At 37.6% G+C, this 27,927-nt stretch overlaps 1 protein-coding gene and 4 non-coding genes across 5 annotated transcripts in view; 4 read left to right on the top strand and 1 right to left on the bottom strand.

Moving 5' to 3' along the window:
* The window catches only part of LOC134679480 (uncharacterized), a 70,110-nt gene that overhangs the window by 31,958 nt on the left and 10,225 nt on the right, over positions 1 to 27,927 (top strand). Inside the window, exons 3-12 of the mRNA XM_063538413.1 lie at positions 13,741 to 14,001; positions 19,073 to 19,143; positions 19,326 to 19,423; positions 20,037 to 20,170; positions 21,235 to 21,456; positions 21,679 to 21,822; positions 22,334 to 22,411; positions 24,423 to 24,779; positions 25,068 to 25,097; positions 26,028 to 27,023. Of these exons, the coding sequence (XP_063394483.1) occupies positions 13,854 to 14,001; positions 19,073 to 19,143; positions 19,326 to 19,423; positions 20,037 to 20,170; positions 21,235 to 21,456; positions 21,679 to 21,822; positions 22,334 to 22,411; positions 24,423 to 24,779; positions 25,068 to 25,097; positions 26,028 to 27,023 (2,278 nt within the window). The 5' untranslated portion in view covers positions 13,741 to 13,853. The remainder of the gene's footprint in view (positions 1 to 13,740; positions 14,002 to 19,072; positions 19,144 to 19,325; positions 19,424 to 20,036; positions 20,171 to 21,234; positions 21,457 to 21,678; positions 21,823 to 22,333; positions 22,412 to 24,422; positions 24,780 to 25,067; positions 25,098 to 26,027; positions 27,024 to 27,927) is intronic.
* Positions 11,108 to 11,179, bottom strand: Trnae-cuc (transfer RNA glutamic acid (anticodon CUC)). Its single transcript has one exon. It is a non-coding gene; the product is annotated as a tRNA-Glu (tRNA).
* Trnas-cga (transfer RNA serine (anticodon CGA)) lies at positions 16,352 to 16,433 on the top strand. Its single transcript has one exon. It is a non-coding gene; the product is annotated as a tRNA-Ser (tRNA).
* Trnar-ucg (transfer RNA arginine (anticodon UCG)) lies at positions 17,944 to 18,016 on the top strand. Its single transcript has one exon. It is a non-coding gene; the product is annotated as a tRNA-Arg (tRNA).
* Trnak-cuu (transfer RNA lysine (anticodon CUU)) lies at positions 19,179 to 19,251 on the top strand. Its single transcript has one exon. It is a non-coding gene; the product is annotated as a tRNA-Lys (tRNA).

Here is a 27,927-nt window from a genome sequence, read left to right as displayed (position 1 = left end):
CATCACTATCATCAGGCGCATTCTCCAAGTGGTAAAAATAAACATCACTCTTTACCACAACGCGATTGAAAGAGCCAACACAGACATTGTCATTACCACGAAGCCAACTTCTATCATATATGTACAGAATTTCTTCAATCGCTTAAAGATTACCACTGCTAATTGCAGCATCAACACATTTTCTTACACCGCCTTATACGTCTTCACCTTTTTTCTAAACATAGGTATGTCAATCTTTTTTACTAAGTATTTACGAGTAATAAGTTAATCCCACCAAAAACATAAATGTAAAAAAGGAGAGCCAAGTTCAATACAAAAATTATGCTTGGCTGTGGGGCTCGCCGCAAAAAGAATGGAGATCTAAATGAGTGCCACTGCCAAGTTCTATGCAAAATCCAAATATGTATTTATAGGAACAAAATAACATTATAAACAAGTATTAAACTCTATTTCTTTGCTTTATTGGATACCTATAACAATTGCTGTTATTTAAAAAAATGTGAGATCTTAAAGTAGGTTAGATTTGACTTGGCCAGTTTTCATTATATCAATCATTTTATATATATTGTAATTCTGATAAAACCTGGCCAAGCCAAATCTAACCTACTTTAAGATCTCACATTTTTTTAAATAACAGCAATTGTTATAGGTATCCAATAAAGCAAAGAAATAGAGTTTAATACTTGTTTATAATGTTATTTTGTTCCTATAAATACATATTTGGATTTTGCATAGAACTTGGCAGTGGCACTCATTTAGATCTCCATTCTTTTTGCGGCGAGCCCCACAGCCAAGCATAATTTTTGTATTGAACTTGGCTCTCCTTTTTTACATTTATGTTTTTGGTGGGATATCAATACTTTTTGTAAAGAAAACTAGGCAGGTATTGAGATTTAATGTTTTTTCTTGTGTTTCCGCTGTATGGTTTTTACTTTTGTTCTTTGTATAATTATGTGGTGCCGCGCGCCGCCAACGACACACCGTTGGCCGGTTGTTTAGAGCGTATTACAAGTTTTTTGTATGGGGACACCACTTATTTTTTGACTTAACTTTATTTTAATATAGCAAATATAATAATACATATATTGGGGTAGTTTCAAATATCTGCTTGTAACGGTTCCAACGCTACAATAAAAAAATATTTTTTTGTATGGGGACCCCCCCTATTTTTTATCTTTTTTTTATTTTTAGATTTTTCCCTACGCTTACACACAATAACCGAGCTGGATTCCAAATTTCATCCTTCTAGGTCATCTGGAAGTAGGTTAGGTTTAGGTACTTATATGTCAGTCCCAATAAAAAATGTGTTTTTTGTATGGGGACCCCCCCTATTTTTAAACTTTATTTTATTTTTAGATTTTTTCCTACGGTTACACACAATAACCGAGCTGGATTCCAAATTTCATCCTTCTAGCTCATCTGGAAGTAGGTTAGGTTTAGGTACTTATATGTCAGTCCCAATAAAAAGTGGTTTTTTTGTATGGGGACCCCCCCTATTTTTTAACTTTATTTTATTTTTAGATTTTTTCCTACGGTTACACACAATAACCAAGCTGGATTCCAAATTTCATCCTTCTAGGTCATCTGGAAGTAGGTTAGGTTTAGGTACTATAAGTCATAAGTCAGTCTTAAAATTTACGACTTTTTGACCTTCATACCTGTATAACCGTTTGAGCTAGCTTCATGAAATTTGGGCTTCTAGATATCCTTATGGATATAATTAAACACATGTAGTTTTATGTGTTTACGTCAAAGATGTTTTGAGTTATAGAAGGGTCAAAAGTGGCACCAAGTGGTTCGTGTAATATTACACTCGGCGCTGGCTAGCCAGTTCCTTTGCTTGAACTTGGCTTGACACGCTGCCGCGTGTCTAGATAACCGTTGTTCGTTATTCATAAACAAACTCAGAGCATTCACTTGCTCACGAGCGTGACGGGATGACCACTTTTACTTTTCACAAGTGCAAGTTTTAATGAAGAATGTGGCTGGATTTGATTCGGCACTTTAGAAAAGGGGTTACTATATTTGTTTTGAGAAAATTTGACGTTCGCGTGATGGAATGTGGTTATCTTTTTAACAGTAATGACCGCCATTTTGACCTGCAGATGTCTCAACAGCTGTCTAGCCGGCTTTAATTTGGCGATATTTATAATCTAATTATGAATTGTCAGTTGTTTACTTCGTCTGTATTCACAATGCCTTGTTCAGTCTATTTGTTGATGGAATCACTAAAAATAAACATTTTCTTTAAGGCGCTCTTATACTTGAGTTTTACGTTTCCGAGGGGGTGAAGCAGACGAGTGGTAGAACAGGCGGGCGGGGGCCCCGCGCGCCCCTCCGCACCATTCCCGCGCAGCACGTCTACATCCTTATTCTGGCGCCATCGGTATTCTGAATATTCTGATTTGTCAGTTCCGGGATTTTTTCCGACAATTAATATCGAATAAGGTTTATTAGCAAATTCGTATTTTAATGAGTACTAATGAAATTATATACAATATGAGAGTATACCCCGTCAAACTAAGAACCTAATCAAATTATACCCAATTATTATGAGACAAAAATTAGTACCTACTTACCTAAAAAATATAATAGAGTTAGACCAAGAAAATTCTGCAACGATTTTGATTGCACACGCAGTGCAAGTGTTATTTTGAACGACAAACCTTTATGAAATTATGATTAACACTTGCACTGCGTGTGCAATCAAAATCGTCGCAGACTTGGTCTAATTCTAGAACTCGGAGTAATTAACAATGGAGCCGCCATTAACAGGCGTTCCCCTCTGTCGAAAATAGGCGGCCAATGGTCAACCACATGTCAACCATATGTATGGACTGACGTTTATCTGACATGACGTACCTATACATTTGATGTGCCCCTCCCCCGCAAAAAACGGCAGACTATTTTGTACCGAAAATTTTAGACATGGCGTCTCCATTGTTAATTACTCCGAGTTCTAGAAGTCAATTTCGGGCAAGAAGGTATTGAAAATAAGGAAGAATACTGTAGTTCGTTTTTTTTAGCATTAGAAAGTACTTGAAAGAAGGTAACCGATCTTGACATGTCTTTTAATAATTGAAAAGCGCTTTTTAAAAATCAGTAACTATCACTTATGAAAGCTTATTTTATATATTAGGACTTTTATTTTATATAAAATCAATCAACATTTGGCATGATGTGACACATCCCCGTAGCTGCAGGCGTCCATAGGCTATGATGAATGCGGGTCGTATGCTTGCTTGCCGCCAGTGTGGTATATAAAAACAGCATTTTTTGTAATAAATTTCCATATAATATAGCACGGTACGGACTTGGCGGAAATAAGGTAGAAGTACTAGTGCTCAACGCTGCACTAGTATTCGACACGGGCACTTTATGTCAAAGTGACAAGAATTAAATTTGAATACAGAAAGATCGTCGCCGTTCAAATTTAACCTATATTACTTTGACATAAAGTATAGTGTGTAGCTTTCAAATAGAGCTCAACGGCTAATCCTATTCTCTATTGTTAAGTAAAACCGCACATGCTACTTACCTGCAAAAAAGGGTCTTAATTATTTTATTTGGCACCTGAGCGCGGGCTAGGCCGACGCCCAAAAAACCAGTGTAGGTGCGCTCTCCGATAACACGCCTTTGTTACGCATCTCGATGACACATTTTAGACTGGTTCTGTGGCGTTCAACTCGCCGGCACTCAGTAACCGAAGTACGTATTTTTTATGCAGGTGGTTGTGGCACGTGGCACGAGCGGTTATACTTAACAATAGACAATAGGATTAGCCGTCGAGCTCTATTTGAAAGCTACACACTATACCATGTCGAATACTAGTGCAGCGTCGAGCACTAGTACTTCTACCTTACCTAATATTAAACACAAAACCATTTTAGGCATTTTTCGACCACTTCCCTTAAAACCCATGTAGGTAGCTCGGAAACTAAAAGCGGTGAAATGGTTACCACCATACATTAAACACTCCCACATAGGTATTTGAATCCCGTACACATATGTTTAAAAATGATTCAATTTGATTAATTTAATATCCTTTAATAAAATATGTTTACACAATTTATCAATCGTGACTGAATTCCGGATTGGTTAGATGGGTGTGTGCCTTTGCTTCCCAACTTGTTATAAAATGACAATATGACGGGTGAATGTCTGAAATGTCACAGTAATTAAGAATTATTTTGCTTTTCTTCGTAAGTATGTTGAAAAACATTGTGTGTATAATATATTTGCATATTTATACAGTGGTTACCCATTTTATGAAACGTCCACTAAACTAGCATAAGTCCGACGCTGGCAGTGGCCACGGGCGTACTGGCGCGGGGAATGGGCGCAAGGTATTGCCGCGTAGGGTGTAATTTAGTAGGCAAAAGTTGAATTCATAAAATTATGAATGAAAAGATTAACGTATCGATAAAAGGACCAGCAATAACAAAGATTTACTTAAAAGCTATCGAATGAGGTAAGTTTCATATCCATTTTCGTCGTAATACTTCTAAAATATGGATCAAAAGACAGCTTTAAGCATGTTTTCAACTTAAGATTCTATCGAGAAAATTATGAGCCGTTGTGTTTCTGACAAGCAATAACGTAGTTCAAGGACTAAAGTTATACATACTAGAAAATAATGCATGAAATCCTTGTAAAAGTCTGTAAATATGGTTACAAAAAAGCGCATTTTACTACACACCGCGCCTTAAGTTCATAATTTCTAAATAAAAATCTGTAGTAAGCAATCGCAAACTATTTTAACTCGGGAAAACGAACGGGATTCAAATCTCATATCATAAAATCTACATAGTTCTTTTAATCTTTTATTGTAGGAATTTTTTGTCACAAATTACAATCTTCAGTAGAACAAAAATTCAGCTTCTGATTGATCATTCTATATCAATTTCATACCTCGTTACCCAACCACATTAGCTCGTTGCTAGAATAAATTACCGTGAAACTGTTATTAATACCAATCATTATTCGGCGTTGACCAACTTTATTACGTGTTGGTAATCTCGCAGCAAATGAATTCTTGAATAGGCCTACGTGTTGCGATATATCATTTTTCTCTTCAATATTCATGTTAATAATCTTGCAAACACGGCCGATAGTGTCATAATACATCATAAATTGAAATAAGAATATGTTTTCGATTATTTATATTATCTTATAGGAGTTGGTCAATTTCTTCCCGTTCCGTCTTTTATCAATTATCATCGAATGTTTTAATTTTGGTCTTAATACTAGATTTGTGAAAAATGTCTTTTAACCTTGCTTGCTATTTAACTGTAGGTAACTGTAATTATTTTGTTAATTAAGGTCTTAACTACTAATTAATGATTATACCTACTGTGTCTTGTATTAAAGTTTAATTAACATCAACTTTTGATCCTGTATGTTCAAAATCAAACTTATATATAGCAGGTAGCTGTAACATTTGGGATTATCTGTTTCAAAATAAAATTGATACTTACACCTCTTTCTGAAGATGAACAAAGACTGCAATTATTTGCATTGCTGCAGGTCTGTTTCTTCGTGTCGTAACGATATCATCCTTTGCTCAAGACCAGAACAAATCTGATTTCGCTAGTTTTTGCAATGATGCCACATTCAAGTATTTGTAAGATTTGATGATCTCCCCGGAATCCCAATATTGTAATAGGAATTCACAGTTACATTACCTAACAAGTTACACTAATCATAATCTATAGTGGATACATATATGATAAAAGATAAAATTATTAAAGTAATTGATTCTATTTTTGCGCCTAACACTATATTATGATCTTTATTATAAGACTTTGATGAAATGTGAACATTACTACTGATCACTTGATTACTACTTGATTTTCACAGGCACATTTTTTTAAGCGTAAAATTTTTAAGCGTAAACTTTAATGAAATTTGTTTCTTATAAGATTGACGAGTTCCATGACATGGAACTCGTCAATCGTTATTTAGTCACATTGTGACTAAATAACTCTACGCGAAAATTATTACGTAGGTATACCTATACATATATTGGACGACCAAAAGACCTAACAAAATTGTTTCAAGAGAACTTTGCCACCACATTAAGAAAAATCATTAATTCAGAAAAAAATGAATTTTCCTTTGCACATGTCCACTGCTACATAGCTTCGTATATTATTCCGCTGATTTTTTTAATTTTCTTAAGTAAAAATTAATATCGTCGCTCTTATGAATGGTTGGCTGAAAGAACGGTCTAAATCTATAAGTGTTTTGTAATCTTCATCAATCTCGCCAATCAGCTTCTTAATTAACCACCAAGACAATTGATTAATGGTTTCAGATAATCGTGTCGTCCGGATGATGATTTTATTCCTGATAAGAAAATAACTTTAGCGAATCAGAAGCTTAGTCGTGTGATTGCGATCTACAGTAGAACCTGAGGGTCTGCTGGGCTATAACCGCGTAAATCGAATTCACTTTAATTACGCCTCCATTGGAGTGAAAGAGAAAGATCCCCGCAATTTGCGAATTTCGGTTTTCGCGGTAGCCGCTCTGCTTAATACGATTTCGTTGAATACTATTTCTCACACACCATTTCCACACTTAACATGTGAGTTGTTTTCATACAACTTTTCAGATAGTGCATCAAAATCTTCTTAAGCTTTGTTTCACTGTATTACTTGCTTCTTGGCGAAATTTATCACCGCAACTGGTGATGATATAACGCTGAAAAAACTTCTTTACGACTCGATTGACCAATAGATTACGTATTATATGCAAATTGGTAATCGATAGGTTTCGGTCGATTTTGTAGAAATGTCCCCATTTCTTTTGCAATAGCCAATTCCGGTGTTTTAGGAAGTGCGTGCCTTTTGTCTATTATGAGTAAGTAATAATTTTGCTGAGTAATTGAGAAGTTTTGTAACAGTGTCAGGTATTGAATAACATTACTAAATACAAATTCCTGGAGAGACTGCAATGGCAATCGGCATGTATTTGAAGAATCAACTGCGTGGGAAAGGTGATTCTAGTTCCTTCTTGGATTCAATTTGAAGCTTCGCTGGATTGAGATACGTAAAATGAAGTTCTGATATTATATGTGACGTTCCACGGGAAAAGGTACCTTATGAGGGTTTCTAGTTTTGGAGATATGAAATGTTTTGTAAAGAGGTGAAAAAATGCTCAATTTTTTTTATTGTGTGATCTGAAACCTTAATGCGTAACGTTTGTTTACCTGTTTTTATTTTTGTTATAAGTTACTTAGAAGCCTAGTAATGTCGTCTCAGAGTTTAGTAGAAAAGGTACCTTATGGAAAAAAGATTGAAAATTCCCAAAAAAACTAGTCAATACGGGAAAAGAAGTTTGGTAGAGAACTGTATTAGCATTCTGCAAAACTAATTTGATAATTTCAGTTCTGGTTGGGGCGCCTAGCAAATATTATAACCGTACATCGACCGACTTAACAAATCCAAGTAGCCTGCTATTATACCAAAGTTACTCTCGTCAAGTCTTTCTTAACTAGAATAATCTTCATTTGGTTTGGTCGCATGCAGTAAATCAGCCATTGGTTTGCTGAAAAATGCCAATACCCGACGCATTACCTTATGGAATATCTGAGGTCATTGAACCTCAATGCCGCTTATCTTCAATGGCAACCAAAATATATTATTGATAAGAAATAGACGATTTATACCATCTTAACCCTAAAATATTATTAGTTTATCCTAACTGTTCCATCATCATCATGCCTCATCATGTAACTTAACTACAAGGTACCTTTTCATTACATACAAATTATTGGTCTTTTTTAAGATTATTATGACGAAGAACTAATTAAATTTGTGGCAGTTTAATGTAAATTAATATTTTCTATTCATAAAAGGTAAACTTTAATGTGATTGATGTTTTGTAGTGATGTATTATTAGATTTATTTCCATAAGGTACCTTTTCGTAAATATATGGAGCAAATACTGTTATTGTTATGTAAGTTTAAAGTGGCATAAGGGGTTAAATATAGTATTTAGTTGGGGTTTTAGGATTTATTTCATTTGAATGACAGAATTTCTTTCATATGTGCTCAGAAAAATTGATTGTGTGTCACATTAAAAGTAAAAATATTCAATTTTGTGATTTTATATGAAAAAGTCATAAAATACATTTTCACCTCTAAATCGGTATTGTTTTTTGCTTAAACTGTCTGTCAGTGTCGTTTTCTAATAAATAAAATTTAAATCTTGAGAGCTCATTGCAATCAATCGTGAAAATGAAATAAAACTTTATTTTCAAGAGATTGGTTAGTATACACGTAAATCAGTCGATATCAAAAGTTTCTATTTGCATTACAGAACAAGTCGTAATATTTTTTTAATCTCATATATATAAGGTATTATTATTTGTAGTCAACTATGTAACTTACTGAAGGAACATAGTTTTTTAGGCGGCTAAACATAAAACTTCTCTATCGTAAAGTTGCTCATTTCACAATATTATTTTCAAAAAATCATATCTCTGTAACTACGCAACCTAGGAGGTTGATCTTTTGTGTTATCGATAGCTTATTTATTGTAGATTACTGGGGTATGCATAACTCCATACCCGCCATAAGGTACCTTTGACCGTGGGACGTCACATATTATAAAGTTATATTAAAAGATGAAATATAAAATTTACTAATTGAATGTGGGTAACTAATCCGTTGACACGAGGGCCGAATTTTTTGTCCATTGTCCATAAAAAAACGTTAAGTAATATGCATTTTTTTTTATCACAAGCACCTAACCACGACACCACAATAACGGGCCTAACCACAAGCAAGCCAAACATTTTAAAAGGTCCTACAGTATAACCGAAGCTATCCACTACCGTCTTTTTTGACCACAGAATGTAGTGTCCACAAAAACTCCGGTGACTGACCTATTGCGATAACTATTCCATTATTGGAGCAGGGCCTACCGAACATCGAAAATGGAAATTTCGTTATCTGTCTCTATCGCTCTTGCTTCGATTGATAGAGAGGCAAGAACGAATGGGGTTATAGCCCAGTTGTCTTCCACGGCCCTACACAATGACAATTACATAATGACTGTTTTTGCGTTTATACTTTCTATGATTATTTTTCTGTAAGTGCTGATTTAAATCAATTGTTCTGTGAATGGTTAAGGTTTTGTGGAACAATGGAGGTTTTATTGGCGTTTCTAAATTAGATTCAGTGCAATCAGTGCGGATAATAAAAGCAACGGCGGTTGTTTTTTTTACAAAATACTTTTGATTTTATATTGCGTCTTTAACACTTCCTAAAGTGATTTAATTTGTGAGTGTCGTAACTGGCAGGTTTTTACTTTTGACTAAGTATACAAACAGTTCGATCGGCCAATTTAATGGTAAGTTCTATCTGATTTAGTTAGTACCAATGTTTTACCTAAGCTTTATTACCAAGCTAGAAATAATTTAAAAATAGAGGGAATGAAATAAAACATGTAACTACATACACATAATATCTAGCAATAAAGGCTGTCTTTATCATTAATTTAAATTTGGTAAAATGCAAGCAAAAGGCGAACAAGCAGAAATGCAGATGCTGATGCAGTTAGAAAATTGCATAAAATGACCGTAACAGCTGTGAAACGTCGCCAACCGATTCGTCATTATATGCCGGCTTCATGGTTGTTACTTCTGCAATTCTAACCCTGCAGTTGTTATCAACTCTAAAAGCTTCGATATAAGAGCTAGATTCTAATGATTTGTAGATCGATACGTTTGTTTGAAAATTTGTACAAAACCAATATACAAATACAGTTACTCTGAACTTTATTACGTAATGTTAAGGGTTAAATTCGAATACAAATAAGCTAGTATTGGATATTCAAAAAGATCTTACAAGATTAGCTTTTGCGTACCATTTTGTCTTATTACGATAGTAATAAAGTTTATTTCGGCTAATAGTGATTCAGTGTTAATGTTGTTTAATATGAATAGGAACCAACTGCTTCCGTCATTGTCTTGGTTTACGGAATTTATTTAATTAGTAGGAAATAGATGTTATCGGTGATTTGAGGTTGCCTGAGAAAAAGTTTCGGAATTTTCAACTAATAAGCTACCTATTTAAGCAATAAAATGTCAATTATCAACAATATTTGCATTTTAGAAACAATCTTTGTAATAGGTATACCTACTACATAAAATAAACTATGGAACACCAGCAACATACCTGTTTATTTTCAAGTTGAGTTGAAATTTTTCTTTACTTCCTTCTTGAAATTGGACGTTATTCTCTTGTATATTATATCATATTTACCAATTAAATATCTTTTATTTATCTATATTGTCAGGCGATATGTATGATATAAAATAAATTATATATGTCAAAGACACATACAAAAACAATTTTACAAACTGATAATACCTTTCATTTAAACATAATTATGAAACCTAATCTAGGATATGGTATAGGTACCTATATCATTGGCATTCAAAATTGCTGTTATGGCCTATATTCCAAATATGTCCATAACAAAAACTTAAACAATATCACCACTTAACCACTGTTTCAACAGAAACCCCATTACAGAGTAACAATAAACTTGCATTGCAAAGATTCCCAGGCAATTGCAATCTCAACCAGATTTAGTTCGATAAGCCCCAATTAAGTCCCGCTACTCCACGCTAGGTGGCGCAATGTCACGCTATAATCGATTTCAAGTTGTATGCTCATGGTAATTACGTTGACATTTCAATGCCATGGCAAGTTAAGAACTCGAACGATTAATTTTGATTTTTATTCCTTGCGTAATTAGTAATTAGGTTGTCATTTAAATAATGGGGTTGGGAAGTTGATCCGCTAGATGGCGTCCGTCCTTAGCTCATTATGGCGAGTTATTAATGTGCTTATAGAGCGTGGCGACTTGATTGAATAATGTTTAATAATCGGTTGTTAGTTACATTCTTGTAATAGAGTGGTTATGTCAGGTATAAGAAGCGAATGAACGTGATACCGTTAAAAGCCAATAAAAAGGTGAATTATTTCGCTTGTTCTGTATTGTAAGCAGAAACAATAACTGAGTTTAAAGAATGGAGGGCTTTATGAAAGTCTTCTAGTCATTTCACAAATAAAAATAAAAATGCAAAAAGTTATTCCGATACCGGGAATCGAACCCGAGCCTCCTGGGTGAGAGCCAGGTATCCTAGCCACTAGACCATATCGGATATAGTTAGTTAAGGCGAAATATTCGTACCAATGGATGTAATGGTAAGATTGTAAATAAGTTAAGGCGGGGCTATTAATTTTTTTTATTTGGTAAGATCATGTTACCTCTCATTTAGGCTCAGTTTCGTGCACCTATATTGCTCATAGGTGTTATTTTTTTAAACACTCAACACAACAGGCGAGTCGTTGCCTCTTAAGCGTTGTACCTCCGAAGTGGTGCATGTTGGTCCAACAGACCATGCAGGAAACTTAAGTATTTGAAGCTCCGAAGTTCAGTTCAAATCTCCTTACATTCAAAATATTTAGTTACCTGAACCACTTGTGAATTCCAGTGCATACAATTTTGCATTATCAGCGTCATTGTATAATAAATGTATTTTTTTTTTATTATGAATGGGCTTACTCATGGCCACAGACACTCGACATACGCCGTTATTCGTCGAGTGACCGATGGCGCGTGCGCGGAATGCGGGGAAAGTGTCCACCTGCGAGCACGCGAGCGGTGGCCGGTCGACGCCCGGGATGGCCAATAAGGATAGCGCAAAATTGAGCTCGGATGGCGCTGCAATCGGAGAAAAACAATGGGGTTAAAACCCCAGAGATTATAAATTGATTTTGATTGTATATTACCCGTTAGAAATAGTTTTATTTCAAACTATATCGCGGTAGCTCATTCAGAGACACCTTCAGAAAAGCTTTGTACTTCAATTACTAAATCATTTACTTACTGTGTCAATGACAAATCCTAACGAATCAAATTTCTAACCATTTAAAACTCTGACAGAAAACAATAAGATAAGTCGTAATGATACACATTACAATCATTACATACTTACAGACGCCATTGTGCAGAGAAAGTGATGAAAGTGATGGACAGATAATCAGCTACACTGCCATTGCTAAGATACTTGCGCCATTATGTTACTCATTATGTTATTAATGTTATTATAGCTTGCGGCTCGCCGAGTGTTATAGGTGTTAGATGGAACACTTTATTAGGGTATAGTTGGATTTTTAAAGTGTCCAACCAAAACCAATTTAGACAATGGAAAATGCTTTGATTATCAGTTTTGGTAATACGCTGAAGATAAAAAAAGAAGACTGTAAAATGATTAAATGACTGATTGATTGCCCCAATTTGTTTTACAGATTAATCGTTGTTTGGGTAGTAAATCAGCCGACTTATGATTTATTTCTTTAATAAAAACTTAGGTATATGTTCCAGTTCCAACTAGATCAGGGTAGTCAAATGGCTAATTGAACTGTTATAGTTATATAGTATCATTTTAGTACTTGCGACATAAAAACAGGACTTAAAGTCCACAAGGCCTGGTACGGAATTCATGATTGGTTTGCTTTGTTTCAAAGCCTTATTGGAGGAGATTTATGTTTGTATTCACCCGACGAACCTAACAAGCGGATTATGGATTCTTTTAATGCATTTTTTACCGTTCGACCGTATGGTCCTTCAATATTTACATTTTGCAATTCATGTACATATCTTCAACGCAAAAACTTCACAATTTTCTTAATTGAGAAAGTCAGTTGTGCTTAAACTGAATAAATATTTATTTTTGTATGGACATGTTACACCGCTGTCACTCTCACTCATTCTTGAGCTGCTTCCGTTTCCCTTTTATTTTCTTTTACGTCGTTAACTTCAAATTAACCGCTGTGATTGGCGGAGATTGGCGGGTTGTTTTAACAAGTCTAACAAGTAACAACCTGTCGTTGGCAAATTGGTCCAATCTTACTACAGTTACTACAATGTTACTGCAAATTGTTTGGACTTTCTTAGAAAGTTTGCTACAAGTTAATGATCTGGAAACCCCTAGGATATATTGGAACTATATTTATTAGATTTTAAAATGTTATTGCTATTTCTAGATCGACGCTATTAGTCTAGTTCATTACTAACATTACTATGGACTAAATAGGGAATAGTAAGCCCATTGTGAATATTTCTATGTAGATCAGGTTAGAGCTAGACTCATTTACATGTAATTTAGGTTGAGTTTTGCAAGATTTGATATAAGATTAGTGAAGTGTCCTATATAGACAAAAAAGGCGCTAAGGACGGACCAAGCTAACCATGAATAATAATGCCAAGTGTGGAAATGAAAATGTATCACTAATGACAAATTTCAAATCTAACTCGTCAGTCAGTCGTCTCAGTCGGTTTGATTCCCGGGCAAGACTGGCGAATTTAATAAATCTTTGAATGCAGTCTTGTGTATTTTTTAAATAAAATAATGTTTCCTTTCCTTTAAGTAAAATGAGCTAACTTAACGTTTTAAGGTAGGTGCTCTCCCTCCAGGCACCATTTAGGGCCACCCCACACTAGCGTCTTTTGAGCGGCGGCGTCTAGTCAGCGCTGTGGAAAATGGCGTTGCTAGGCAGTTGCGCCAACGGTGCGTCGAGCAGCAGCCATAGAGTTCACTAGACACCGACGCTCGAGAGACGCTAGTGTGGGGTGGCCCTAATTTTTTTCCACACTGTATGTACTTTAAGATTCTTATAATATTATCATATTTATAATAAATGTCTCCTTTTGTTACAGGTACGCTAAACGATACCAAATACCGACCAAAATGACGTAGAAACCAAGTGAACGTGAACAAACCATAACTTAGTGTGAACAAAAATGAGTGACGTGTAGTGCATAAATCCAAGATGGCGTCGTTAGTGACATTGTTGTGTGTGTTGTGTGGCTTGGGGAATGCGTGGGCGCACGTGGCCCTGACGTTCCCGCCGGCGAGGCGATATGATCTGGACTTTTTGGATAATACGAGGACGAAGCCGCCATGTGGGATGCCGAAAGGTAAGATACCTTACTTGATACTATGTACTGAGGTACAGGATGTCTCCACAGACGAACTGCGAAATGGTTTCTTTTCTTGCACAAATCATCACACTAACCACATTCAGAGCATCTTTACATCTAAACTCCACAATAGTCCACACCACATTAAATACCTGAGCGCCTACCGCGAACCACGTTCGACGTGTTGCCTCCCTGTCACACTAACGTACGAATTTACAAGTGCGACAGAGAGGCAACTCTGAGTTTGGCCAAAGGACGAGCTTCTAAAACACCTAATCTAATTTCTTCGACTCCATTTAAAATGTATGTAGACTGGTGGCAATTAAATTTTACTTACCACGATTTAGTACCTATTATCCGTTTACAGCGAAGCAAACACGTATAATAACGGCAATTATGTAGTTTATGTACCGTCGCCACATTAAAAGTAGTAATGTCAACTGTAAACAGAGCGCAGATAAACTGTAAACTGGAATTGGTTGCGCTAGTGCGTCCGCATCAAAGTGCAGTTTTTGGGCTATTTAACCAGTGTGATGTGTACTTCAGATTAGTGTAACGATGTCAGGTACGTTAATGAGGATTGTTTACTCTCATCTATTCGACATTCACGAATGTCATATGGGTTTTGGAAAACATCCTATGTAAAATATGTAGGTAAGTACTTATAAATTACTCGTATTGCAAAGATGAACTCATGTTGACTTTGCAACGGCATTAAAGAAAAATAAGGGTTTATCACCGAACCAAAGTAATCAGATATTAAAAACACGTGAAAATGATTTAATTTCAGAAAACAAACTCAAGAACAAAATACATTTTAGATTTTTTTTTAAATAGCAGATTAAAACGAAAATGAGCGACCATTTAAAGGGTATTAGGACCTGGGGGGCTACCGCGAAAACCGAAATTCGCAAATTGCGGGGATCTTTCTCTTTTACTCCAATAGAGACGTAATAAGTGTGACAGAGAAAAATGCCCGCAATTTGCGAACTTCGATTTTCGCGGTTATTTAGCCCTGATTTTTCGAACATCTCGCTCGCTAAGTGACTGGAATTAGAGCCCCTGTAAACAAACAGCAGAGATAGTGCAGTGCGGGCAGATAATGAATATTATGATGCGCTTGTGACGGGGGCACTGACCTCGGTGACTAATAACTGTAGAGTTACTCAGCTAAAATACTGGTTCACCGGAGTTTTCGACTCTCTAAGAGACTGGAATTGGAATTACACCCCTCCCCTGTAAGCAGTGGCGTAGCTAGCATGGGTGGCACTGGCACCCGGTGCGGAAATTGTGGGTGTCACCCCAAAATTCAATCAAAATTGTAAAATATATTTAAAAAGTTGTAATTTTTAGTTGTAAATTGTAATTTTTGTTAAATTGCTTAGGATTTACTCCATCGCTTTCTTTTTACGATTTTTTATAGGTGGCACTACTGATGTTCGCGGTCCGGTGTCACCCCTAAATGGGTGACCCGGGGCGGACCGCCCCCGCCGCCCCCCCCCCCCCACTAGCTACGCCACTGCCTGTAAGTGTAAACAAACAGCAGAGATAGTGCGGATGATGATGCGTTTGCGCCGGGGGCACTGACCTCCGCGGTGACTAATAACTGTACTACTGCACTAAGGTTACTTAGGCTTTGACTATTCATAGGACCCCAAGGCAGGCGTGGCTCACTCTGCGATTTCGTCGCTTTGCTACATAACAGGTAGCTACAAGTACATCCGAAATCCGTTCCACACAAATTTTGGTGGCTAGCGCCGCGCGTGGCGCTGTCGCCACCTAGCGGCCATATCTGTCCTGATCGTAACAGACGCGTTTTGTTAGAGAGTGAGTCGTCTGTACCTAGTACTATTTATTATTCTGTGCCCAAGGCGGATCCAATTTACTTTTTTTAGTCACTGACTTATCCTATCTGTAGCTCTAGAAGTACACTGTATTGTATAAAAAACTAAAACAGAACGTGACATCTTAAAATTAAGACACCTAACCTTTTGAAATTATGTTTTTCCATGCAATAGGTGCTTATCGTTTATTTCTCTGTTTAGTGGGTATTCACATTTATCGATGTTTGTTTTCCGTAAATGTTGATGTTCTCACGACCACAGGTTTAGTCTCAGTTTTTATGACGAAACTAAAATGGAATATAAAATAAAGATACATACAATCATATTATGTTAAATTTATGGTGCTTCAAACTCAACCATCACTGTTGCGCGCCAATTATCGTTAATTAATTGATAGTTTCTTTCTGAAACATGTTTTTAAGGTTTTTTAACCAAAACTACCCCTTAAGTAATCAAAAAACCTGCTGTGGCTGGGGACCCCAATTTTCGCAAAGTTTAGCATGGCAGTCGTGGCCGAGTGGTTAAGGCGTCTGACTCGAAATCAGATTCCCTCTGGGAGCGTAGGTTCGAATCCTACCGGCTGCGAATCTTTTTGGGTTTTTTTTATCTTACTAAGAAATATTTCACTTTAAAAAATGTTTAATGATTTTTTTTGTGTGTATACTGTACCTAATCTACCTATACCACCTTCTGTCAATAAGTTTGTACCTATGTAATAACTAATAACTTATTTTATATTACCACCACTCGGGCTATTTTCTTGACTGTGGTGTTGTCCTATCATATTTGAAACACATTTGACAAATCTGCCTATCAGTATTATTTGTTCTCTATGACAGTAAATAAAAAATCGTATTCGACGAAAGCTAAAATTTCGTACGTATAGCAACAGTGCTTTGTAGTCCAACTGAAGTTTCGGTTTCGGAATGTCTCGGCCGAAGATTCGGTTTCGGCCAAAAAACTGCCGAACCGAAACTGTATTTTCGTTAGGTAGTGTTCGATCGAAGTTGCGGTTTCGGCATTAAATCACGTTATATTTCGACCTTTCTTTGGAAATATTACACTTCGAGACGATACATCTGTGGAACAAATTGTAGTGCTCGGAAAAGTCGAAGGCACAAGGCGCGGTAGGTCACCAATGCGTTGGTCAGACCTAGTCAAAAATGCACTCAGTGGACCACTCCATTAATGTACAAGAAGTACGGGAAGAATGGCGATGGATTATGAAGTTTGCCACCGGCCCTGATATAACGACCACGACCACTCTGACAAGAGTGTGACGACAGAGAAGAAGAAAGAAGAATATTTCGGCCGGCTTTTGGTCGAAACTAGAACAAAACCGAACCTTCGGTAAAAAACCGGTTTTGGTCGGACACTAATAGTGCTTTGTCGTCGCTGTTGTCCCCTCAAACATATCTGAATTAGTGTAGTATTGGTAGTTCATCTGTCCAATTTCTTGACCAACGAGTTGTAAGCACCAAGGCAGAGATATTATTAGGTATTAAGTGGGCATTTAATGTAATGTTTAATGTAAACAAATTCCACTTCCAAACGACCTTGTAGACTGTGGAAGGCATGACTGTTTGTAGTCATAATTAGTTTTAGCCATTATTATCCAAACGAGTTGGCGGATCCTGCGGCTTGCGGCCGATGACTCATCCGCATTATCAGTCACCAGTCAGAGATCCGTAAAGGAATTTTTAAAGTTCTAGTAAAAAAAAGGAAAACGCACTTTTACCGTAAAGGAATTTTTAAAGTTCTAGTAAAAAAAAAGGAAAAACGCACTTTTACCGTTACCGCCGACTGTAGGTACCCCACAGTGTATGAATATAGGTTATCCCCTGCTCTCAGCTGTTAGCTGGTCCAATTTCGGTGAAACGAAATGCAACTAAAATAGTAAAAATACTTCTGACTTATAATTATTATGGGTTTCGTTGTCGAAAGGCCGGACACAGCCCTAAAAACCAAAATCGATTAAATCTGGCCGCGTCACAACCCTAACCATGGACTTCCATAGAACATTATTGATCATGGCAACTTGCGCGCGCAATCCGTGCACAGCAAGTGATGAACTCTGTTGCCCACCACGTCATGAGACCGTGTGGCCTAATGGATAAGGCGTCGGACTTCGGATCCGAAGATTGCAGGTTCGAGTCCTGTCACGGTCGAAATAATTCCTTTTTGGTAACAATAGAAGAATATTATTTCCTTTTCGGTAACAACAGAAGAATACTATTTTTATTTTATTTTGCTATAAAAATAAATTGGCGGCCACCAGCAGCCACAGGTAAAATAGAAGCCAATTTTGGTGAAATACTATTCTAATTGATTTTTAAGATTGTAATTGAATGCGCTAAATCATAGAAAAGATAAAATCGTTGTATAATTAGGTATATGTATTTTTGTTAACTTCGTACCCTTCTTAATAGATGATTGATAAGTTATTGTTATTATTTATTAACTAAATACTAGGTATAACAGTGCAGAGTAAAAAAACCGGGCAAGTGCGAGTCGGACTCGCGCACGAAGGGTTCCGTACCATAATGCAAAAAAAAAAAAACAAAAAAAAGCAAAAAAAACGGTCACCCATCCAAGTACTGACCCCTCCCGACGTTGCTTAACTTTGGTCAAAAATCACGTTTGTTGTATGGGGGCCCCATTTAAATCTTTATTTTATTCTGTTTTTAGTATTTGTTGTTATAGCGGCAACAGAAATACATCATCTGTGAAAATTTCAACTGTCTAGCTATCACGGTTCGTGAGATACAGCCTGGTGACAGACGGACGGACGGACGGACGGACAGCGAAGTCTTAGTAATAGGGTCCCGTTTTACCCTTTGGGTACGGAACCCTAAAAATGAACTTCGATATGACATGACATGACCCAAAACCTATTAAATATGATGTCACTGTTATACAACGAGTAGATTTGCCACTAACTTAATTATTTGCCCGAGTGAAATACTAATCAACTGTGGGAATAAATTCATTATGTAAGGAATTGTGTTTTCGCCGACAGTAGACAAAGTTCTCACGTATTAAATAATGTTTGCGACGCGTTGCGACATCTATGCGAGAATTCCCTAAACATTACGACACTTTGATGGTTCTTACTACTCAACGCCAGATGGCGCTGATATCAAAATTTATCACAAGACGTATGTACGTAATTAAGATTGATATCTGCAATTTCAAATGTTAAAAGTATTTCTCTATTGTTACAGGCTCTTCGAAGACTTCATTCCTCGCGGGCTCAACCTTCACAGTACATTGGCACTTGGCCTACGCACACAGAGTAAGTGACTCATAATTTTCAACTCTTCATCACCAGCCCGGCTAGCTCAGTCGGTAGAGCATGAGACTCTTAATCTCAGGGTCGTGGGTTCGAGCCCCACGTTGGGCGAAATCTTTTTTTCTAATTTAATTTTTAGTTTTCATTTTAGGGAAGATTCAATCTAAAATATTTATTTATTTTAGGGAGGATTTAGTTTACGAATTTTGGACTACCTCGAAAGGCCCGTGTTGGATTTGACTCCGAGAGCCGGCGGATCCGAGTGGGTCAGAGATGACGTTACGTAAGTATTTTATTCATATAAAATTTATATTTGAATGATTAATGATGTTATTCATAACATTCTATAAGCCTCAATTAGTTATTAATCGTTTGTCTTAATTAGTAAAAATGAATTGTACATAAAGCGAACTTAATGCCTGAAGGCATTCTCTACCAATTGTCGGGCCAAACAGATCAAGCAGTTAATAGGTGTCATTTTAACTTACCTACATGTTTTTGTAAGAAAGAGATACGTACCTACATAAATAAATCGACACGGATAGATGTCGACACTGTAAGCTTAGTAAGGTTGTGTTGTGGAATAATATACATACATAATTAACTAATTTGAGGCTTGTAATATTTAAATTCAAGATCAATGAAACCTATTTGTAAGGATCTAAAGTTTAGTTTAGGTGCCTTAACTAGTATTTCACTTGCTTACTTAATTAGTATTTCACGTTTTTTTCTTAAATAGGTACGCTATTTTTTTGGCATATGCATAATAAATAAAAAGAACCGGAATTTTATAGAATAGTATACACAACATGCGAAAAAGCACCTTGAAAGATTTGTTGATTGTACCGTGTCTATGGTCCATTTTTTAATCAAACTATACGCCATAAATTTTCCAGAGCGCAGAAGTATGAAGTACGACTGCCCGGCGACTTCACATGCGAAAACTGCACATTGCAACTCCAGAGGGAAGCGGGGGAATGGGGAAGCGGTTACCGCTTCTGGTCCTGTGCTGACATCGACATATTACCACGTATGTATTGTAGACATAAATTATCTGTATACACCTATGGGAGAGTGTCGTTACTAGGTTAGATGCTAAGAAACAACATCTTGTGAATATGTCTGCAAAAACTGCACATTGCAACTCCAAAGAGAAGCGGGAGAGTCGGCGAGCGGTTATCGCTTCTGGTCTGACATCCACATATTACCACACCTTTGATAGAGACGCAGCCTAAAGGAAGTACCTACCTATACTTATTTTCTATTCATCTGTGTGATAAAAACATTACTAATCCATTGTCTACAAGTGACAACTTGTTTAAAATCCGTGTATGAACCAGATAGGTATAATTAAGCACCGATTACAACTATCTCTATACCAAGGTCAGTGTTCAGAATGTGGCCGGTTTACATTCAGAGATAATGTAAATGTAAACGTTTTGACAGCTGGCATTGTTTGATGCCTTGGGCCGACATTAGCATAAACATCTGAGCATTGCATCGCAATGCAGTAATTGTATAAATTATGCGGAAATCGACCTTGTTGCGGGACTATTGTTGGGCGCAAATGCGCTCATTTTGAGACTGTAGTTCTATGTATATTAAATACTCCATAATCAATTTAGATTTTATAATTTACATGAAAATTTGTACTTATGTACACATATACCTACCTAATACAAAATGTCGCTTTTTAAATAACTCTATCACACGTTATATGCACAATTAGGTAAATACTTATTTCAAGACAAATGCGTCTTGAAAGATGCAAAATTGCAAAATTTTTGAATTGTCTGTAACAGTCAGCACCAAATGTAACGGATTAGACTAAGCGTCAAAATTCTCTGATAACTGAACAAAAAGTAATTTCTATTATTATAGAAAAATTCATTAAACTGTGACAAATTCTTTTGAACGCGTACTGCAGAAATAGGTATATGAACTCTGGAAGAGTCCAGGATGGCAGATACTTGTGGCGCATTGTTAAATACATCCGCTACTATTGATGCAGTAGTCTTAGACACATTATTGTTATCATTAAATAGTTGTGCATTGTTCATCACACACTCCAAATCTTATTCTACTTTCTTCCAGGCAAAGAATACCACGAAACCTGCTCCGGCCACGGCTTCCACATCCTCGGTCGATGCAAGTGCAACAAGATGTACTCCGGCAGTCGCTGTCAGTTCAGCGACGAGTGTGCTGAGGATACCGACTGCGGGCTGCGGGGGCAGTGCGTCGACGTGAGGGCCACGGAGTCGCCCAGCAAGATGTGCTATTGCCCCCACGGGTTCTACGGGAAAGGGTGTAACAAGAGTAAGTTTAGTTTTACTTATCTTTGGGCCAAAGTGTGCATATAGACCCAAGGGAATAGTAAGTCCAGTGAGATGAACTCAGGAACTCGTCTTAGGAGGATGGACAGGACGTAGGAGCTTATACCCTTTCACCATGCCCACTGTTGTAAAGTGAAATATTGATCTGTTTCCACGTTTATATTTGTTTATGCAGTGGTATTTTAAATCCATCTTATAATTCCAGAATCCCCCTGGAAGGACAAGAACCTGAACCTGGACCGGTACAGCCGCCGGGAGCTCTCTCCAGACTTCAACTTGTACTGGCGGGTCATTCAACACGAACAAGAACTGGAAGTTGTCATGATCGTCAACGGAACATCTTATGCGGGTAAGAATTACTCAGAGGACTAGTTTTAAGAACCGCATATACGGTTCCCCTGTATACGGTGCCCAGTAATTTATGGACAACCTTCTAACCATCGAAAGTGCGACTATCTCGAAAACCACGAAACTTTTACTAGACCTATAAGTGCATTTTCTGGACCAGCCTAAGGACCAGCCTGTCGATGGGTAGAAGGTTGTCCATTAATTACTGGGCACCCTGTATAGAATAGGAGGTTTATACAGTTCGAATTCTTTCGTAATGTCAAAATCGATGCTGCTGCCCGTATTTTTAACATTTGTGGCAGCAATGCAGTCGACAGCAAGGTCGCGCCGCATTACTGCAGCAGTAAATAGGTGTAGTCTGAGTCCGGACGGTAGCTTTAATCTTGCCGAGACGGTCAATTTTCTATTTGTCTTACTCAACAATTATTTATCTAGGATTTTACGGAAAATATAGAGGGTAGCTATAGTTCATATTCTAAATTATATTTTTACGATTAATTTTTATTTTTCAGGAATCGGTTGGAGGCCAAGCGGATTGACTAAAGAATGCAAAAATTTCCCTGTCATCGGACCCCCGCTAGCTGACAAGAGTAAGTAAAGTACCTACACCCTTAATCATAAAACTTAGCAAACATTTACACGCTTGGCAAGTCTCGACAAGCATCCATAATCATAGTGTGTGTGTGTGTGTGTGTGTGTGTGTGTGTGTGTGTGTGTGTGTGCGTGTGCGTGTGCGTGTGTGTGTGTGTGTGTGTGTGTGTTTGGTGTGTGGTGTGTGTGTGAGGGGTTTGGCTTAGCTTGGAAGAGCTGGTCGCCGATCCAGGCCGGTGTCGGTTTTTGAACACAGTTCAAAGGAATCCAATACATGAACACGTCCGGAATAGATATGAGCGCCGATAGGCATTTAGCCGGCGGCGGCGCGCCGGTCAAAATCGGTCGGCGGCGGCGGCGAATCGGCGGCGTGGCCTTGAAACACCTTTGATTAATGAAAAAATAATTCCAACCGAAATTTTACCGAAAAAACATGTTTTTGCTGTAGGAAACTTATAAAATAAGTGCATTTTTTAATTTCAAGGATAATTTATTGAATAAACGTACGAAAATAGTTTTATAAAGTATAAACACTCGCATAAACGGTATCGCGCTTCATCAAAGCCAGTGTTAATCTTGGTGAGGCCGTGGCCGGAAGATCTTTGCGAGGCCCTTATCTTTTGTGCTAACTAAACAGTAGCAGATTGACTGTATCCTCAGGAAAACGTCTTGTCGATATTCTAAAGAGCCGAAGTGAGGAAAATCAAGCTTTTTCGTTAACCAAATCAACCCAACAAAACCGATTTATATCTAAAGGTGAGGCTCGAGGCCGAGCTCCACTTAACACCGAAGACCTGATTTCGACGCATTCCCATGCGAGCATGCGAGGCCAGAGGCTGAGCTGCTGGTATTAAGCATACAGCTTAGAATCGAACGCCAATTGTGAGCTTCGCTGACGGCCGAATGCCTGGAGCGCCGATTGTGGTGCGCTTCTGTGCAAGGCCGAAGATCAAGCTGCAAGAGAGCAGAGCTTAGAACTAGTGGTCCAGTGTAAGCAAGTCCGAATGCCGATAAAGACCGAGGCCATAATTTTAAAAACTACGAAAGCGCCTGTATCTCCATACAGGCGCTTTCGTGCGAGGCCAAAGCCCGTGCTGCAGTGGAGCTAAGATTGGACAAAAACCAATGACCAAACATTTTAAAAGCGAGGCCGAAAGTTGAGCTCCAAACAGAGCCGAAAACTTGGCGATTCAGATAGCGGCATACTTCCATGCGAGCGATGCGAGGCCAAAGATTGAGCTGCGAGAGAGGAAAGTTTGAAATTTGAACAACGGCCAAGTTTAAATGAGAGCCGTTTCCGACGCCCTTCCTTTGGACGCGAAAACGCTTAATATCTGATATTAACCGCTTTTTATACATTTTAAAAACATTCAGCCATGCTTGCAATGGTTAATTTCGCGGCGAATGACGGATTACCTATCCAGCTGGCAAAATTTGTAATTTCGTTGTCCTAAGACTAGTAGCGCGGTTACCAGACAGAAAAGTTTGAATTTACCTTCGATATTTTTGAATTATATGGACCTCCACCCACAAGATGGACGGACGACCTTGTTAAGGCCGCCGGAAGACGCTGGATGCGGGTCGCTTCCAACCAGTACGAATGGAGGTCCAAGCGGGAGGCCTTTGTTCAGCAGTGGATGTCTTATGGCTGAGATGATGATGATATGGACCTAAACTACCTTTTAAATGTCTATAAGCTATTCAGAGTGGTGCCGTTAAAGATCTAAACTAGATAAAATCTGATTCTGAAAGTAGTTAGTATCTACCAAGGTCACGCCGATGCCACGCCGATAGCGCAGCGTCGGCGGCGGCGGCGCGCCGGCGCGGCGCTCATATCTAGTCCGGAATACAATAATGCACTTGCAAGCGTGTAAATGAGATAAATACTTATGGTTAATTACTACTATTTGTATAATAGACAAAAGATATACCAATACATATTACAACATACAGCTAGTTATTACTACAACATTGCCAGGAGACTAAAACGTTTTTTTTTTCACTTTCCAGCAAGCACACCAAAGCCGGAGCCCCTACCAAAACCAGAACCCGAAGCGGAACCAGCCGCGTCCCCGGAACCGAGCCCAGAACCCAAATCAGAACCCGAACCGAGCGCAGAACCGAAAGCGGAGCCGGAACCCACCGCCGAGCCGAAGGCAGAACCCGCACCAGAACCCACTTCAGAACCCGAACCGTCCGCAGAACCCACGGCGGAACCGGAGCCGGAAACTACGACAAAGTTATCGGAATATGACAATAGGAATAAGAGAGTTGCTATGCATTCGTTGGATGGAATTGACTTTAAGAATCTTGGAAATGATGTTCAAGTGAAGACTAGCGTCTCATACAAAGTGTCAAGTTCTAAAGGTAATTTTAAACTGTATATCATCAAACTATGACGTTTTTTATCTGATAGTTAGGAACAATTTCTACAGAATTATAAATTCAAAAACAACAGATCTTGTGCTATACTTTTAAAATGATATAACTCAAATTTTCGGGAATTAGGTACTTCTCAATTTTTCACTTCCATGGCTATCAATTCATTTAAAGGGTCAATAAATAGAACAGTATTTAGGACGATTTACTTTGCCGAATATGATGTCAATATGGATGTGTAATATAATTAAGTATAATATTTCTGTTATGTTAAAGGTCGTCGAAAACGAGCCGCTGCGAATGAAAGTGAGTATTTGGTTTAGTTTGGGCTTGATGGGCTAAAAATACACATTAATAAATAATGGTTCTTGTGGCGTTCTATCGAAATGTAAAGATAAAATAGTCATTTTGATTGTTGTTTTAAAATACGTTTCTTTTTAATTTGTCCCCTATATACTGCGAAAGATACAAAAATAATAAAACTATGAGGAAAAAAAGCTATGTGCCGGAATCCTAGAAAAAAAAATTCACCCATTTAATATAAAAAACGCACTTTAAATAATTCATAAGCCAAATCATTACTTAACTTTTGAATTACCTATCCGATAAATATTGAATTTCTAATATGATAAATCGATATAATGCCACATTTTTAACATTTTATAATATTACTTGCCCGCGAAAACACAAAAAACTAAATTTTAATTGGAACACAGCACAGAACACAGTGCAAACACACGCAAAGCACTCACTAAAATTCGCTATTTAATGTACATATTACAATTTAAGAAAACAACATTAAATGTTTTAACTCGTGCACATATACTTATTCTTTTGGGAATTTTCAGTATAAAAAATATGTTATTTATCACGAGGAAGGTGAGAAAACAAAATGAGAACATAAATATCATTTGACCCTATTCCTTTAACGACACAGATTAAAATAAAACACCATTCAGGCCTCGTTATAGCCTCTTTAAAAGCCTAATAATTCTGCATAAGAAAAAATACAAAAAACATGACGAGGTTGGTCAATTTTCCTTATAAAAAGTAAGTGTGCTCTATAAAGGGTTTAACCTATCTTTGATTGCCGTTATGACGACTGTATACTGTATAAATGTGTAAAGGAGTAATTAATTCCTGGTTTAGATTTCCCTTTTTTAGTAAAATTCCCAAAAGTATGTAAAAATAAGCTATCTGCCCCGCACAATACCGCATGGTCACTTATGTTTACAGATGTGGAAACCTCAACCCATGACAACCATGACCATTCCGTACCATCCTCAGAACCCAAACCATTACCTAAGTCTAGAACTAAGTTTGTCCCTAAATCTAAACGAACTACTACTACCACTGTTACAACTCCACTACCAACCACACCGGTACCAACTGATCCTCCCACACCAGAACCAACTCCAGAACCTAAATCTGAACCTGAACCTACTGCAGAACCTACCTCTGAACCGGAGCCAACTTCTGAACCTACCTCTGAACCAAATTCCATCCCAGAACCAACTGCTGAGCCTAAAGCAGAACCAGAACCCACGCCTGAACCTATATCTGAACCCGAACCTACAGCGGAACCGACGGCTGAACCAGAGCCAGCTCCAGAACCTAAATCAGAACCCGAACCTACTGCTGAACCTGAACCGAAAGAGCGTGTACCTAGTCCTAAAACATTATCAAAACTTAAAGCTAAGCCAAAACCTAGTCCTGAACCTAAATCAGAGCCAGAACCTACTCCAGAACCAAAATCGGAACCTGAGCCTTCTCCAGAACCAAAGTCGGAACCTGAGCCTTCTCCAGAACCAAAATCAGAACCCGAGCCAACTCCAGAACCAAAATCAGAACCCGAACCAACGCCAGAACCTAAATCCAAACCCGAACCTTCGCCAGAACCTAAATCAGAACCTGAGCCATCTCCAGAACCGAAATCAGAACCCGAATCTAAATCAAAACCTGAGCCATCTCCAGAACCCAAATCTGAGCCTGAGCCGTCCCCAGAGCCAAAATCGGAACCCGAACCTAAGTCGGAACCAGAACCTTCCCCAGAACCTAAATCGGAACCAGAACCTTCCCCTGAACCTAAATCAGAACCTGAGCCTAGTCCTGAACCTAAATCAGAACCTGAACCTAGTCCTGAACCTAAATCAGAACCCGAACCCTCCCCAGAACCCAAAGCGGAACCAGAACGCGAGACTTTGCTAGTGAAAGGACTTAAAGAAGAAACAGGTAACGCACATGCTTGGCACATTTTTTAAAACGCATCCAATAGCAAAAAGCAAAATTACCGAGTCTTGGTATAAACTCTATTCTAGTTTCGTCACAAAAGTAAATAATATGATTTTTAAAATAAATACAATCCAGTTTGCGTTGTAAATGGAGAAATACATTTGTTATTGAATGCGTTTATGTTGTACAGCATTTATCACCAAATCACCATATTATTACTGGTTGGAGGTAACTAAACTTCATTTATTTCTGTATTCTTAAATCGCATACCTTAAACTTATTCGAAGTCATGCAAAGAAAATGTATTGATTTTTTTTAAAATATAATATACGCCACCCACATCATATTTCTGTGGGCATCAAAATGTAAGTATTAAAATCATTAGGTAGTAGATTTTTCTTAAAGTCAAAACAACAGACTGTTTGAATTGCCGTAATATTTTTTTTACTCGTACTTAATTAACAGTTGTTTGCGACTGCCAGTTTTTAACGTACCAACATATTTCAGTTTTCAACATGTTTCTGTTTTTGGCGACTGTACCAAAATATTTTACAAATACATATATTTAACAGAGATGTACATATAACAAATTTACTTACGGCATTTTAAAACTGTTGGTTTGTTAGCTTTTAGTGCATGGGTTTTCTTTGTGCTTCGCTTTGCCGAGCTTGGCCTATGCTTTTCCTATTTCCTCTTCTCTCCCTCCCCTCACCTGTTTTCATATCTTACCTTTTCAGTCTTACTCGGTTGTGATCTTTAACGATTTGTCTCTAATATGAGTGGATGGTAATCATACGGATGTGGTCATTTTCTTATTCTAATCTTTAGACATTTCTATAAATAATTCATGTATTTTAGGATTAAGTTTATCATTAAGTTTTATTACTAAATATGTAGAACTTGT

The sequence above is a fragment of the Cydia fagiglandana genome, chromosome 2, assembly GCF_963556715.1.
Source record: "Cydia fagiglandana chromosome 2, ilCydFagi1.1, whole genome shotgun sequence".
Classification (NCBI taxonomy): Eukaryota; Metazoa; Arthropoda; class Insecta; order Lepidoptera; family Tortricidae; genus Cydia; species Cydia fagiglandana.
This window is presented reverse-complemented; position numbering and strand designations above follow the sequence as displayed.